Source organism: Natator depressus, chromosome 11, assembly GCF_965152275.1.
Source record: "Natator depressus isolate rNatDep1 chromosome 11, rNatDep2.hap1, whole genome shotgun sequence".
Lineage (NCBI taxonomy): Eukaryota > Metazoa > Chordata > Testudines > Cheloniidae > Natator > Natator depressus.
In genome coordinates this window covers 74,514,850-74,527,858 of record NC_134244.1, presented here as the reverse complement: position 1 = coordinate 74,527,858, position 13,009 = coordinate 74,514,850, and the positions used below count along the sequence as shown (strand labels likewise).

General features: G+C 54.3%; 1 protein-coding gene across 1 annotated transcript in view; it reads left to right on the top strand.

Moving 5' to 3' along the window:
- LOC141996302 (uncharacterized) overlaps window positions 1-13,009 on the top strand; it is a 108,056-nt gene that overhangs the window by 94,534 nt on the left and 513 nt on the right. The window contains exons 2-5 of the mRNA XM_074968287.1: window positions 3,289-3,671; window positions 5,540-5,655; window positions 11,536-11,627; window positions 12,549-12,686. Coding sequence (XP_074824388.1) covers window positions 3,371-3,671; window positions 5,540-5,655; window positions 11,536-11,627; window positions 12,549-12,686 — 647 coding nt within the window. The 5' untranslated portion in view covers window positions 3,289-3,370. The remainder of the gene's footprint in view (window positions 1-3,288; window positions 3,672-5,539; window positions 5,656-11,535; window positions 11,628-12,548; window positions 12,687-13,009) is intronic.

Genomic DNA, 13,009 nt, shown 5'->3' with positions numbered 1-13,009 from the left:
CATACAGAACAAACAGACAGTCTCTGTCCCAAAGAGCTGCAATCTCCCTGCTTCCCTTCTCCCTGCAGGAAACCCTCTTTGCTACATCTTGGACCTGCTCCCACTGCTCTCTGGGTGACTGGCACTTTCACTAGCTCAGAGCCTTAGAACATTTTCTACGTGTTTCTGAGCCTCCGAACTATTTAATAAAATCACATCTCTGGGTGAGTTATGGCTTTGCTCCTCCCGCACCAAATGGGAGCGTCCTGAATGCAGCCAAACAGCTGTTTTGTGGTGGGCAGAAGGCCCTGGAAGGGTGCGGGAGGAGTTGGTCAGCGGGAGATGCTCTGGGGGGAGGGCAGAGCTTGGCTGCCGGTGGGTGCTAAGCACCCACTAATTTTTCCCCATGGGTGCTCCAGCCCCGGGACACCCATGCAGTCAGCGCAGATGATGCCCTCCCCCAAATCAAAAGTCCTCGAGAGTTTGGGTGCATCTCTCCATGTTGTAAATGTTACCAGCTTCTGTGTGTGCGTGTCTCTCTGGGTGGGTGGGGGGGGTCTGTGTGTGTTGATGCTTAAGCTGATTGTGAGGTCACGGATGCCAACAGCAAAGACTGTTCGGCCTCAGCATTCTTGCCCTGCCTTCAGTCTGCCAACTGGCTTGGTTGACAACGGCTGGTGACCCAAGGAGCTGCTGAGAGACGCGGACTATCCCTCTGTCAACAACTTCTTGCATCAGCTTTTTCCACAGGTTTTCGACAAAAGATGAGTTTTTACAGAAGGTAATTCCCAGATTCTTTTCCTGCTCCTTCGATCGCACATGACAGGTTGGTGCCTCCTTCCCCTAGGGCAGGGGTGGCCGACCTGGGGCTCCGGGGCCGCATGCGGCTCGTCAGAGGTTAATACGCGGCTCCTTGCACAGCGCTGACTCCGAGGCTGGAGCTACAGATGCCAACTTTCCAATACGCTGTGGGGTGCTCACTGCTCAACCCCCTGCTCTGCCCCAGGTCCTGCCACCTCTCCACCCCTTCCCCCAAGGCCCCTGCCCCTTCCCCCGAGCCTGCCATGCCCTCGCTCCTGCCCCTTCCCCACCAGAGCCTCCTGCGCACGGCAGAACAGCCGATTGCGGCGGGCGGGAGGAGTGGGGAGGGAGGGGGAGGCGCTGACGGGCGGGGCTGCCGGTGGGCGGGAGGTGCTGGGGGCTGGAGGGGGTGGTGGATGGGGGCTGCTGGCGTGTTACTGGGGCTCTTTGGCAATGTTCATTGGTCAGTTCTGGCTCTTCTCAGGCTCAACTTGGCCCCCCCGGGGCAGGGACAGGTGGGGCCAGCGTTGCAACAGTCAGGTCTCAGCGTTCCGTTTTGATTTGAATGTGGGCGTCTCTCCCTTCTCCGTCTGCTTCAGCCTTTCCCGGTCTTTGGAGGCAGATTTCGATGCTTTTATCTTTCAGCAGACTAGTATGGGTGAATTTCCATGGGTATAACCTAAAGGGAAGATAAAAAACTGGTCTAGAATTTAGATTGATAGCTCCATCAAGAGTATTTCCCTTGGAGTTGCCCCAATGCACTCCTTGCCTTCAAGTAGTGAATATAAACCCTTTGTCTCATGTCATGATTCTCTAACGTATGTGTATTGGGACAAGATCAGTCTCAGAATCTACATGATTGAAAGACACATAAATGAGCTCAGATATGCAGAAAAAATAAATCTGAAGCTATTGAAAGTGACACAGCTCCACTCCCATCCCCTGGCTGCCATCTTGGTAGTTCTCTCAGAAATAATCTCATGGAGAGAGACTTCAAAACTCTCGACAAATTGTACTATACCCCCACTGGGCTACATAAAATAGACGTGTCAAATCCCCCCTGCAATTCCTTTCCAGGAAAGGGGTTTAAATAAACTGCAGCCTAAATTTGTCATGGGTCTCGGTGTGATTTCTTTGTCATTGTTTGGGTGGCCTATTGTTCTGATTGGACGTTATAAATAGTATGGGAAATCCTTCAGTTAAAGTTTACTGGTTATTTTCCCCATGCGACTACAGTCCAGATTTTGAAATAGTTGAGAATAAGTCAACATATTTGCAGCTGCTAATCCATCCATCCAGACCCTCAAGCCTTCTAGATGACAATCCTTTGTTCCTTTTCCTGGCTTCTCTGGGAACAGAGGTGTCTTGGTTTTCGGCTTGGCCCTGTCTGTTCCCAGAGTCCCAACATTCTGTGCACAAAGGAGTGGGGTTAATAATGAAGCATTTTTGCAACTAGGCCCAGGCAATGAGCAAAGAAAACAGAAGTTGACCTTGGCTGTTTCCATGTCTGTCCATTGGCAGAGGAGGCGTGAGCTCCATGGGGTGAGAGTCAGGCTAGGAACTGGAGCCAGTGACTGGGCTAGGACGGGATTACAGATCTGGTGCGTGGAGGTTTCTTGTTATAGAGCAAAAGGGGAGAAGCTGTGACGTGCTGTGTCCAAGAAAGGCTGTGACAAAGGATCCTGGTGCCTCTCCCCAAGGAAACCTCAACGCATCTCCTCTTGGAAAGGAGTAGCAACTTTCATACTAGCCATTAAAGGCAACTTTAGGTTCATAAATTCACAGTTTCAAAGGCTCTAAGGCCAGCCCTGATCATCTAGTCTGACCTGCATAACACGAGCCCTTGGACTTCCCCAGAAGAATTCCTCTTTCACCATGGTCCCAAGTGTCTTCACCTGGGGCTGGGTCCAGTCATGGGGGTAGAGCTCAGCGATAGAGTGTTTGACTGCACATTAAATGGTCCTTGGTTCAACTCCAAGTGCCCCCTTTGAAATCTTTGTTAATAAGCAGCAAATTTCAAACAAATAAAAGGAAGTATTCTTTCCACACAACACACAGTTAATGTGTGGATCTCTTTGCCGGAGGATGTTGTGAAGGCCAAGATTATAAGAGGATTCAAAAATGAACGAGATAAATTCATGGAGGATAGGTCCATCAGTGGCTATTAGCCAAGATGGGAAGGGATGGTTTCCCTAGCCTCTGTTTGCCAGAAGCCAGGAGTGAGCAACAGGAATGGATCACTTGATGATTCTCTGTTCATTCCCTCTGGGGCACCTGCCACTGGCCACTGTCGGAAGACAGGCTACAGGGATAGATGGACCTTTCGTTTGACCCAGTGTGGCCAGTCTTTTGTTGCTTATGTTCTTGGTTGTATGAACCAGTCCTGGCTATTAGAGGAGCAGATGATTTCAAAAGACCACTCTCTTGGATCTGGGAATCCTGCACACACAAATTCCCTTCCTTTAGAGTAGGACAGAAAAACCCATTTCTTCCTTCTTTCTATTCCAGGCTTCGTTCCTTTTTTCAAAGACTCACCTCTCGGGAGCACAGAGAGAGCCATGTGAACACAGTGTTCGTCCAACCTGCAGCCATGGAGGCATGCTCTGCCATCAGCCAGCAAGAACAGGCCTTGCCAGAGAAGCCCACGAGAAGGAAATGCTCGTGGAAGATCCTATCAGGCATGAAAAGACTCTGTGTCTGTAGCCAATCTGACAACTCGATGGCAGATAGCGATGAGGAGAGAACGGTTTCCTCTCCAAGAAGGTGGACGTGCTTTTCCCTGAAGAAGGAGAAGAAGAAGAAGAAGAAGAAGAAAGCAGCCAAGAACCAGGTGGAGTCAGAGGAGGAGAAGCTGCAGGAGAAGCAAGACAAAGTTGAACTGGATCTTACAGGTGAGGAAACAAACCACATGGTTAGCAAGGAGCATGTGAGGAATACTCACACCAGTCACTCTACAAGCCTTATGGAAGCAGGGGAACGGTCCCACTATTGTGGGGAAGTTTCCTGGCTTCTGCACTACTCCGGTGAAATGGGCTAGAGGAAGGATCTGAGTCCTCGCTCCCACTCCCTTTCCCCAGAGGCCTCCCTGCCCTGGAGGACTCCCCTTCCACTCTCCTGTCTGGCAGAGTTCTCGTAACCCCAACAAGGCTGGGCCCAGGATTCCTGGGGGTCTCGACCCCCAACCTTGCTGTGGCCACCTAGGACAGGGGCTAGGGTGTCCCCACTCCGGGGTACTCTCTCTGCACTGGGAGCTTCCCTGACCCACTGATCATTACATACGATTTAAAGCAAATACAGTTTATTTAATCAGCAATTAATTTAAAAAAGAATAAGGAAAAATGGGAAAGATGAAAGGAAAACACATCACCCCGCTCTGTGGCAGGGAACATCACAAACCACGTCTCTGGAACGTCAGGGCAGTTCCGGCCCTGGCTGTGCTGCAGGGATGCTGCGGGTCGGACACTTGCTCTGGTGGTGACCACACACCTCCGGGCTTTGTGGGGTTGGACCCTCCTTCCCGCCGGGTTCAGATCCCCCTCCCAGTCTGGCCTGCAAGGACCCTTGGTGGGGGTGTCTCTCTGCGCTGGGCCCTTTGCCAGGGTCCCCCCTTGGCTGGCCCCAGTTGCTCTCCGCACCCAGCTCCAGACTGCTCCAGCCCCAGCCCCAGCCCCACTGTTCGAGCTCCGGCTCCACCCTGCCTCAGCTCTGATGCTGCTGCTCTGCCTCCAGCCCCGGGGCTGCTTCTCCGGCCCCGCTGGCTCTGTGGCTGCAGCCCTGCTCCCAGCCCAGGGTCTGCTCTCCCTGGGCTGTGTCTCTGCCCCGCTGGCTGGCCCGCCTCTGCTCCCCAGCTCAGCTCGCGCCCCTGCTCTCTCCTTAGCTCGGCTCCACGCTGCCTGAGCCAGGCAATTCCAGCTCGCGTGGAGGATGGGGACCTTTCTGACCCCCTGACTCCGTCATTAGCCTGCCCGCCCTGCCAATCAGGCTGACCTGGAGCGTTGGCCTCTCCCCATGGCCCCTGAGGTCTGTCAGTATCAGAGTCCTGGTTTCCCATCCACCCTTCCCCTTCCTTTCGGGACTGGGACCTAGCCAACCCAAAACCCCACTGAGTTTGAGTAAGGGGCCAACAGACCCCTTACACTTCCACATCAGGGCCATCTCATGGGACAGTGATGGGTACCTCAGACTCTGGAATCCATTTAGTGCCGGATCCTCTTGGAGAGGGTGGCAGAGGTCCATCGCTGAGGTGGGGAGAGCTGACAATGTCAGGTCACCCCCCTCTGGGGGTCTGGCCCTGTGGGGTGGGGAGTACTAACATTGCTCCAGGCTGTAAGGGGAACAGAGAGGCTGGACGTTGGAGGAAATCATTTCTTTTCTCCTGGATCGGGTCCCTTTCATCAGGAAAATGCTCCCGAGGTCTCAGCAGGTCACAGCTGGGAACCGTAGCAGAGCTGAGTCATTGCTTCTTGGGGGGTTAAATGCAAAATGAGGCCTCTGGCCCGTCACTGACGGGAAAGGTGGGCAAGGGGAGAGGAAGAGTAGAATAGAAAAGAAACTGGCCCCTAAGTAAGAGGAAGCCTCGTGTGGTAAAAGCCCCCAGCTAAGAGTCATGAGATTGGAGTTCTCTGCTCAGCTCTGCCAACAACCTTCAGTCTGAGCCGGGGCAATTCGCTTCAGGGCTCTGTGCCCAGCTTCCACCCTCTGGAAACCAGGGAGAAGACATGGAAAAGCAATGTGTTGAGAATGTTTCTTTCTGCTGCAGGGACGAAGAAGGAGCCGTCGGAGACGAAGGAGAAGTGGGAAATAGGGAGCCCAGAAGAGCAGGAAGAAGAGCGCGCTCCCGTCTCCTCATTAACGAGCATCTCCCCTATGACGATGGTAATGACGCTTTGTGACTGTGCTCATGGAAAGCATCCCTTGCTGTGTGTGTTTATATCTCCCGGAGCTGGGATCTCTGACAGGAGAATGACCTGCCCCTTGCTCAGGGGGCTGAAAAGGAACACTCTTGAAGTGTGATCAACTCCAGCCAGTCTTTACGAGTTTCTCTGGGTTGTGGAAGGAGGCCCAGTTTGACAAGGGGGTTTAGGCACCTAAAGAAGTCCAGAGGTGCTTCGTGGGATTGGCAGACGTGCCTGGCTCAGGTGCCTGATTCTGAGGCACTTCCCATGGCCCACAGGCACGGCTGAAAGTCAGACCAGGCCCATCCCTGCCCTTGTCGGGGTAACCCACGTATCTCCTGGCTGTGGGGTTCTGGCCCATCTCGTGGCACCAGGACCACTTCGAGACAGAACCGATGAGTCTGCTCTCCAGCCTGAGCTGACAGCCGCATGGGTTTTAACTCATGTGGAAGCGGCTCCTGCACTGAGATCCCAGGTTCGATCCCGCCTGCCAACATCTGGGCTCCGTCCGAGTTACAAAGGCACCTCGACGCCGTTGTGACTCTTGCTGTCAGTGACAGAGCACCCTGCAGCGCAGACAAAAGTCTGCAGTTCTGGGAGCTCCTGAGGTGCCGGGGGGCTGGAGTCTGTATGCGAGTCGGCCACTCCGGTGTGCTCTACGGCGTCCTCAGCTGCGGGCATCCAGGACAGACGGTGCTAATCCAGCGCCACGCAGCCCAGCTGCAGCAATCCCCAGGGTCTGCCCTGAGACACCAGGGCAAAGGCCTCCAGCAGCCCGGGCCCTGGGTTTAGGTGACCCTGGAACCGGGCCCCCTGGAGTAACATTGTGCCCAGTGAGTTCTGACCCACAGGGGCCTGGCCCCGGAGGCCCACGGTTTGGGCTTCTCCTCAGCCAGGCAGACTCGCTCCTTCAGTCTCAGCTACTTTCTCTCCTGCCGGCGATTCCTGCCTGTTTCCTGGCAGCGCCACACGCTGCGGGGTGGGGAAGGAAGAGGGCGTTTCCCTTTGGGCCCTATTCTCACTCCTTTCCTCGCAGACACTGTGGGCTGCCAGAGCTGCTGAGCCAATCTGCTCAGGCGCTCGGGGTGGGATGGGACATGGGGCAGGTTCTCCAGTGACCCCTCGGCGACACTCAAGGAGCAACTCGAATGGGCTTTGCAGGACATTGAGGCTTTCTCAGCAATAGCTGGGCGTCCTGGGAGGAGGGGCTGGAGAGGGAGGAAATGGGGTGGCCCTTGGGGTCCCCGCACTGCCCGAGAGGCTCCCGTCTCTTCTCAGGAGAGGGGGCCAGAGAGCGGACGAAAGGCTGAGGAAACGTTGGCACCTGGGGAGGCTTCTGAAGAAACGGGCTCAGCCGGAGTCTCCAGGCTCCCTCTGCGCTGGCAGCCTCCCCAGGGGACAGACTGTTCCAGGGCAGCTGCCCGAGGGAAATACTCAGTCCCCACAGGCTTTGTCCCTGTTCATTGCAGACCCTCGGGGAGCACCCTTCCTCAGCCCCGCTCCACGCCCTGCTGATGACAGCCGTGCAGGGTCTGACAACACCCACCCTGGAGAGATTTAGAGCCGCAGAGGAAGAGCTGAGGGCCATCGTATCTCTCCACGGAGACAAGATGGAGAGAGTAAGAGACGCCCGCAGTGGGGCAGGGGGATGCTGCGCAGAGAGGGGGACGGGAGAATCGCCTCTCCTAGGAAACCGTTCCTGGGACACACTAGCATGGTGCTTTGAAGGTTGGCTCAGCCCCTTGCCATTCAGCGCTTGGCTGCGGGGATCCGCGGTGTCAGGTTTTGAAAGTGTCCTCTGCCCGCTGGAGCCCTGACACTTCCCTGAGGACGCCCAGCCACACTGAAGGTGTGGGACAGCCCCAGCCCTGGCAAGGCAGCACTTACCTAGTCTGCTGACGAGCCTCCACATTAGGCCTGCCATCTCTAGGATGGGCTCTGGGGTCTGGAGCAGTGGTTCTCAACCTGCGGCCCCGTCAGCACAGAGCTGTGCCCCATGGGACATCCTCAGGGCCAAACAGGTAGGATTGGATGTGGCCCACAATGGAAACTAGGTTGAGACCCCTGGTCTGGAGGAACTGATTGTGCTAGAAAGAGCAACAGGAAGATGCAGAGACTGAGGAAAGGCTCCTGCAAGGAAGCCTTTGAGAGCAGGGCTGAGAGCAGTTTGCTATGGCAGGGAAGGCCCTGGGACATCAGGGGAGTTTGGGCTGTGCCCACTGTAAGGTTTTGGGGAAGGCTTTTGTGTGTGTTTCTGAGCTTTAAGGTGCTAAACCAGACCTCGGGAAGACTGGGGTTCCTGGACTTGTCAAAGCCTCTTTCTTCAGATTAGGGAGGAGCCAAGATGGGAAACTGAGGTCAGAGGCGGCTTGCAGGGCTGCCAGGAGAGGTTCCCTGGGAGGAGGCCACTCTGATTAATCCATCCCTCAACTTCCTGGCATTCTTCCAGGTTGGAGACGTTGTGGGAGGGATCTTAATCTGGCTCGACAACGTCTGCGATCCCAGAGCCAGAAAAGCAGCGCTGAGGGCCACGGCCTTGCTGGCTCGCTCCCACCCCCAGGACGTGGTTCTAACCTGTGTGGCTCACACGCTCTCATCGCACAGGTAGGGAGCTGCTCTGTTATCACCTCAGTCTGTTATTTCTCTTCCTGCTCCCACTGACAGGCCACAGGCCGGGAAGGGTCCGTGGGGCTCACACAGTTGGAGGGAGTTTCCTGCTGTGCAGAGAGCTGTCCATGCTTATAAGAGGAGATGCCCAGGCCCAGCTGCTGAGGAGCCAACCCCTCCTCCTGCACTGCCCGGGATGGAGACGTGCCAGTTTTCTGGAGAATTCCTGCATTGTCCTGATTTCTATGGGTCACCCACTTCCTCTCAGATCCATGACTATGTCAAAATAAATGACTTTGGGGCTCACTCAACATCCCTGGCTCATGAGGTCTGGCTGCTCCTTAGTGCATGAGAGAAGGCAGAGATTGAAAAGGCCCATGAGGCCCATCTGTCTATTCGCTGTGCAGGATTGTTACCTGTCGTCAGATCCCTAGTTATTCCGTGGCTGAGGAATTGGTGAAAAAATACACTCATTCTTCTGGAGCTGTGCAGCAGAGGTAAATCTCTGAAGACAGAAATTTCCAGCCCTTATTGTTGCAAAAAGAGAAAAAATCATCCACACATGACCAGAGCGTAAATGCAGTGCAGCCTGCCTGAGTCTGCAGACAGCCGGCAATAATAGCTCTGAGAGGGGTGAGTGCCTCTTTTCATCTCAATGTGTTGTAAACTCTGAGTCCTGCTGGTTATTGCTGGTCACTTTGCAGAGTCATCCATCTGAGGTGTTTTAAACACAATCCCCATGTTCCTAGGGGCCGTGAAACTCAACTTGGACCCTAGCCAGAGCTCAAAACTCCGGCTTTCCTCGGCATCTTCTGCAATGCAGTTCTGCATTGACCAGAGACAAATCTGTGTCACATGGGAGAGCAAATTGAAGAGCAGCATGAAAGAAATGGAATTTCTTGCCCAATTCAGTTACCAGAGGAATACAGTGTTGGTTTTCATATTTCTTTGAGTGTTTGATTTGTAAACCTTTTCTTGGATTCCTTGGAACAGCCACAGTGCTTTCCAGGGGCTGTGCTCACAAGCTGTAGAAACTCGGCAGCCTTGGCACAGAATTTCAGTCAAGCTTCCTGAAGACCTTGCTTCCAGGCCATTTGCTCTTGATTTGTCCAACCTAGCTCTCAGTGTCTCCAGGGCTTGACCACCATGTCCGACCTTCCTCACCAAACTTGAAAGTCAAATGACTGGAAGTCTTTTGGATCCGTCTGCAGTCTTCCTCTGCAGATGCCTGCGGGGACCAGCAGGACTTAGATCAGCAAGAATGGAGAGAAGAGAGGAGAGGGATTTCAATCGTAGTTTCCTTCCATCTCTGTCACGCTGGGCAGTACAATCTCCCCTTCCAAGCTCCTGAATCCTCTCCTATCAGGGCATGTTCTGATTCAGTGCCTGACCCCATCCACCACACTGCAGTAGGGTTGAGGTGCTTTGAGACACTTGGCCAAACGCTGGGTCTCAGTTACACCCCCAGATAGCCAGAGTAACTCCAATGAGTTCAGGCAAGTTCCTCCGGACTGACCCTAGCGTAACAGAGCAGAATTTTGAGGTCTGCAGTGCGTTGGTCACTCTGTGGTCAGTTCATGGTCACTGTTGGGAAGCAGTGGTGCTGGCTTCAGGAACAATAACCCATTAGGGGAAAGGAATAAATACAACGTTCTCTGAAGGGACTTGCCCAGCCTCAGTCTCCCCGCACCGATCGGTGTCTCCTCTGAGAGACGCCTTTCCTGCCTACATTGCAAGCCTCTCCCTGGGGAGGGCGAGAGGTGGCCAGGCAGGGAAGGTCTGACTTCTGTTTCTGACTCTGCAGATGTGCCCTTGAGCTGTGGAAGGCCTTGGGTGAAGAACCCCAGCTCACCAGGGAGGTGCTGCGGCAGCTGCTGGACAAGCTCCAGCAGAGACGCCGGGAGGAGAAGAGCGGCCATGTGTCTCTGGCTGTAAGTGAGATTTGAGAGGTCACTTTGCGAACCCGTCACTGCAGGGAGGTTGGTGCATCTTTGTGTGTGTGTGTGTGTGTGTGTGTGTGTGCGTGTGTGAGCTTCATCCCTTCTGAGCTTCAGGCCACAGCTCCACTACACAGTTCAGCTGACCTAACCTCCCTCGGCACACAGCCGCCACAGCAAGCCCATCCCTTGGGTGGGGCTGCACTTTGCTGCGTGTGTCAGCCAGGGCCGGGTCCGGGTGCCAGCAAAGGAAGCAGGGGCCTGGGGCAGCCAATAGAAAGTCGGGGCGGCACGTCCGGGTCTTCGGCGGTAATTCGGCAGCGGGTCCTTCATTCCCTCTCTTCCTCTTCAGCGCCACTTCGGGGGCAGCTCAATCGGGTTTTTCTTTTTTTTTTTTCCTTCTCCGCTTGGGGCAGCCAAAAAGCTGGAGCCAGCCCTGGTGCCAGCAGGGCACGTCCTCACCAGAAGCGCTTGTCGCGATTCCTCGGTCAGGGTGGGGCATTGCGGGAAGGCTCCTGAGGGTCAGTTGACATAAAGGACACGGTGTCTACACTGACACTGCATCGACCGAACTGCATTGACTTGGACTCTCTGCCCCTTGTGGAGGTGGAGTTATGAATTTGGCACCCAGGGGCAGTTCTGCCAATGGGAAGGAAATTCCATAGTTAGGGTGATGCTGGGTGAGTGGCCTTGTGTTGACCTAACTCTGTCGTGTAGACCAGACCTTCGTGTGTCCTGGCCACCTCCAATGAAACCAAAGAGGTGTAAATAAAGTTTCCCCCAGGTAAAAGTTATAGATCTTAAGTGGTTTATCTGCTGGTACCCTGGCTCAGTCGTCTTCTGCTTTAGATGGCCCTTTAGTGAGCAGGTGCAGTTCGGGCGTCTCTTGGAAGTATCCAGGTTTCTGGCTTTGTAAACTGTGGCTAGAAATCTTCCCAGCATGGGATCTTGAGATGTCCAGTACTTTTGACTGGGCCAGAAACACTGGGCCTATGAGAACGCATCTCCTCAGGATGGTTTCAGCCCGTCCAGTCACGGCTGGAAAGCCAAAGCACAGGGTCTGCACCATTAAGAGAAATAACGGGGAATAACGTCACCCAGACTCTTCTGATCTTTCCATAGGGTTCCATCCTGCTTCCGTTCCAGGAATGGGGGAAGGTTCAGGAGCTTCCAAATGTCTCCTCCCCTCTCAGGAGCCAATCCTCTTTTGTAACACGCTGGAGAGGAAAGGAGACATGACAAAAGGACAATCGCGAATGGCAATGGGGGCAGGGGACAGATTGGGATAGTTGAGTGAAATGCTTTCCCCCCTCCAGGCCATGAAGACCATTTACGAGGTCCTTTTCCTTTGGGGATACCGAGAAGCCATCCTGGAAATGTTTCCCCAGCTCCTCATCCTCTGCGTCAGGCAAGTGCAGTATGTGATGGATCTGCACTTGCCAGGGACCGACATGGCCAGCGAGACATCCAGCCCCGAGGAGGGATCCAGCTGCCTCAGCCCCCTAAGGTAATGACTGAAAGGAAAAGGAAGAACAGATTTGTTCTGTTAAACACTTGGGGTCTGTTCATGGCCATCAGTGGTTCGGGTGCTGTCGTTGGCCCAGGCTCAGTTGGGTGCAGGTCTCTCTTGAGGGAAAAGGGTTGAGAGCCGTGTGTTCTTGTGAGTCACACTCGCTCATCTGACGCCGTCCACAGGCCAGCTGCTTTCCCCACACACTCAGGCAGCAGTCAAGTTTGTGCAACCAACCACATGTGCCACCCGCCAGAGGGTCAGTGCTTTCATCACTGTCTGCTGAGCAAATCTGGGGGCCTCCGTCCCCAAATGTGGACAGAGCCACACCGGCAGCACCTGGGGCCAGGCCGTGCAGGATCTCAGCCCCACAGGCAGGCAGGAGGAAGAGGGACCCGTTCGACTGGCTCTGTGGGCACAGTGAGGGGCTTCTATCTACACGGGAAAACCAGAGCGCCGGAAGACACCTCAGGTGGTGTAAACTGACATCGCTTTGCTCGCTTACACCAACGAAGGACCCGACCCCACATGCCCACTTGAGTCCTGTTACCTGTCACGGTAAAGAATCAAGTATTCAGCCACAGTGAGTGATGACACCAATCATCTTAAGAAGCGACATTGTCACTAATTGGTTAGAAACTCAATGAAACGGCAGTGTAGACAGGGCCCATTGGGCAGGGAAGCACCGTGATATCACACTGGATCTATCCTCGGGGAGGCTAGCTACTGCTGACCACGCTGTGTGTCCCAGGACTTCTGCAGAGTTGCCATGCCTGGGGCTGATCTCGTTGCCTGACACTGGTATTTGTTTCTCTTTAGCACGTCAGTGGAGGCTGTGAAGACTCTTTTCTCCATGCCCGGCTACTGGAAGGAATTTGCCATCATCCAGTTTCAGCAGGGTTGGGACACGATAGCCTCCAGATATTACTACTCACAGGGTGTTGGCCTGATTGCAAGGTAAGAGCCCAAAGTTTCCTCCTCACTGGGTCTCTCTTGGGAATGGGATTTCCGTGTGAAATATTCCTGTTCCACTCTCCTTACAATGTGTATGATAATCAAGTTGGGCCATTTCCAGCACAAATCCAGGTTTTCTCACCCCCCCCCACAAGTCACAAATCAACCCCCAGGGAAAGGGGCGTCTCCAGGCCTCATTGAGCGCCATGCAGAGACCCCTGGGAAAGAAGATATACACTGTAAGGAGAGTGATCACTTTAGATAAGCTATTACCAGCAGGAGAGTGGGGTGGGAGGAGGTATTTTTTCATGCTTTGTGTGTATATA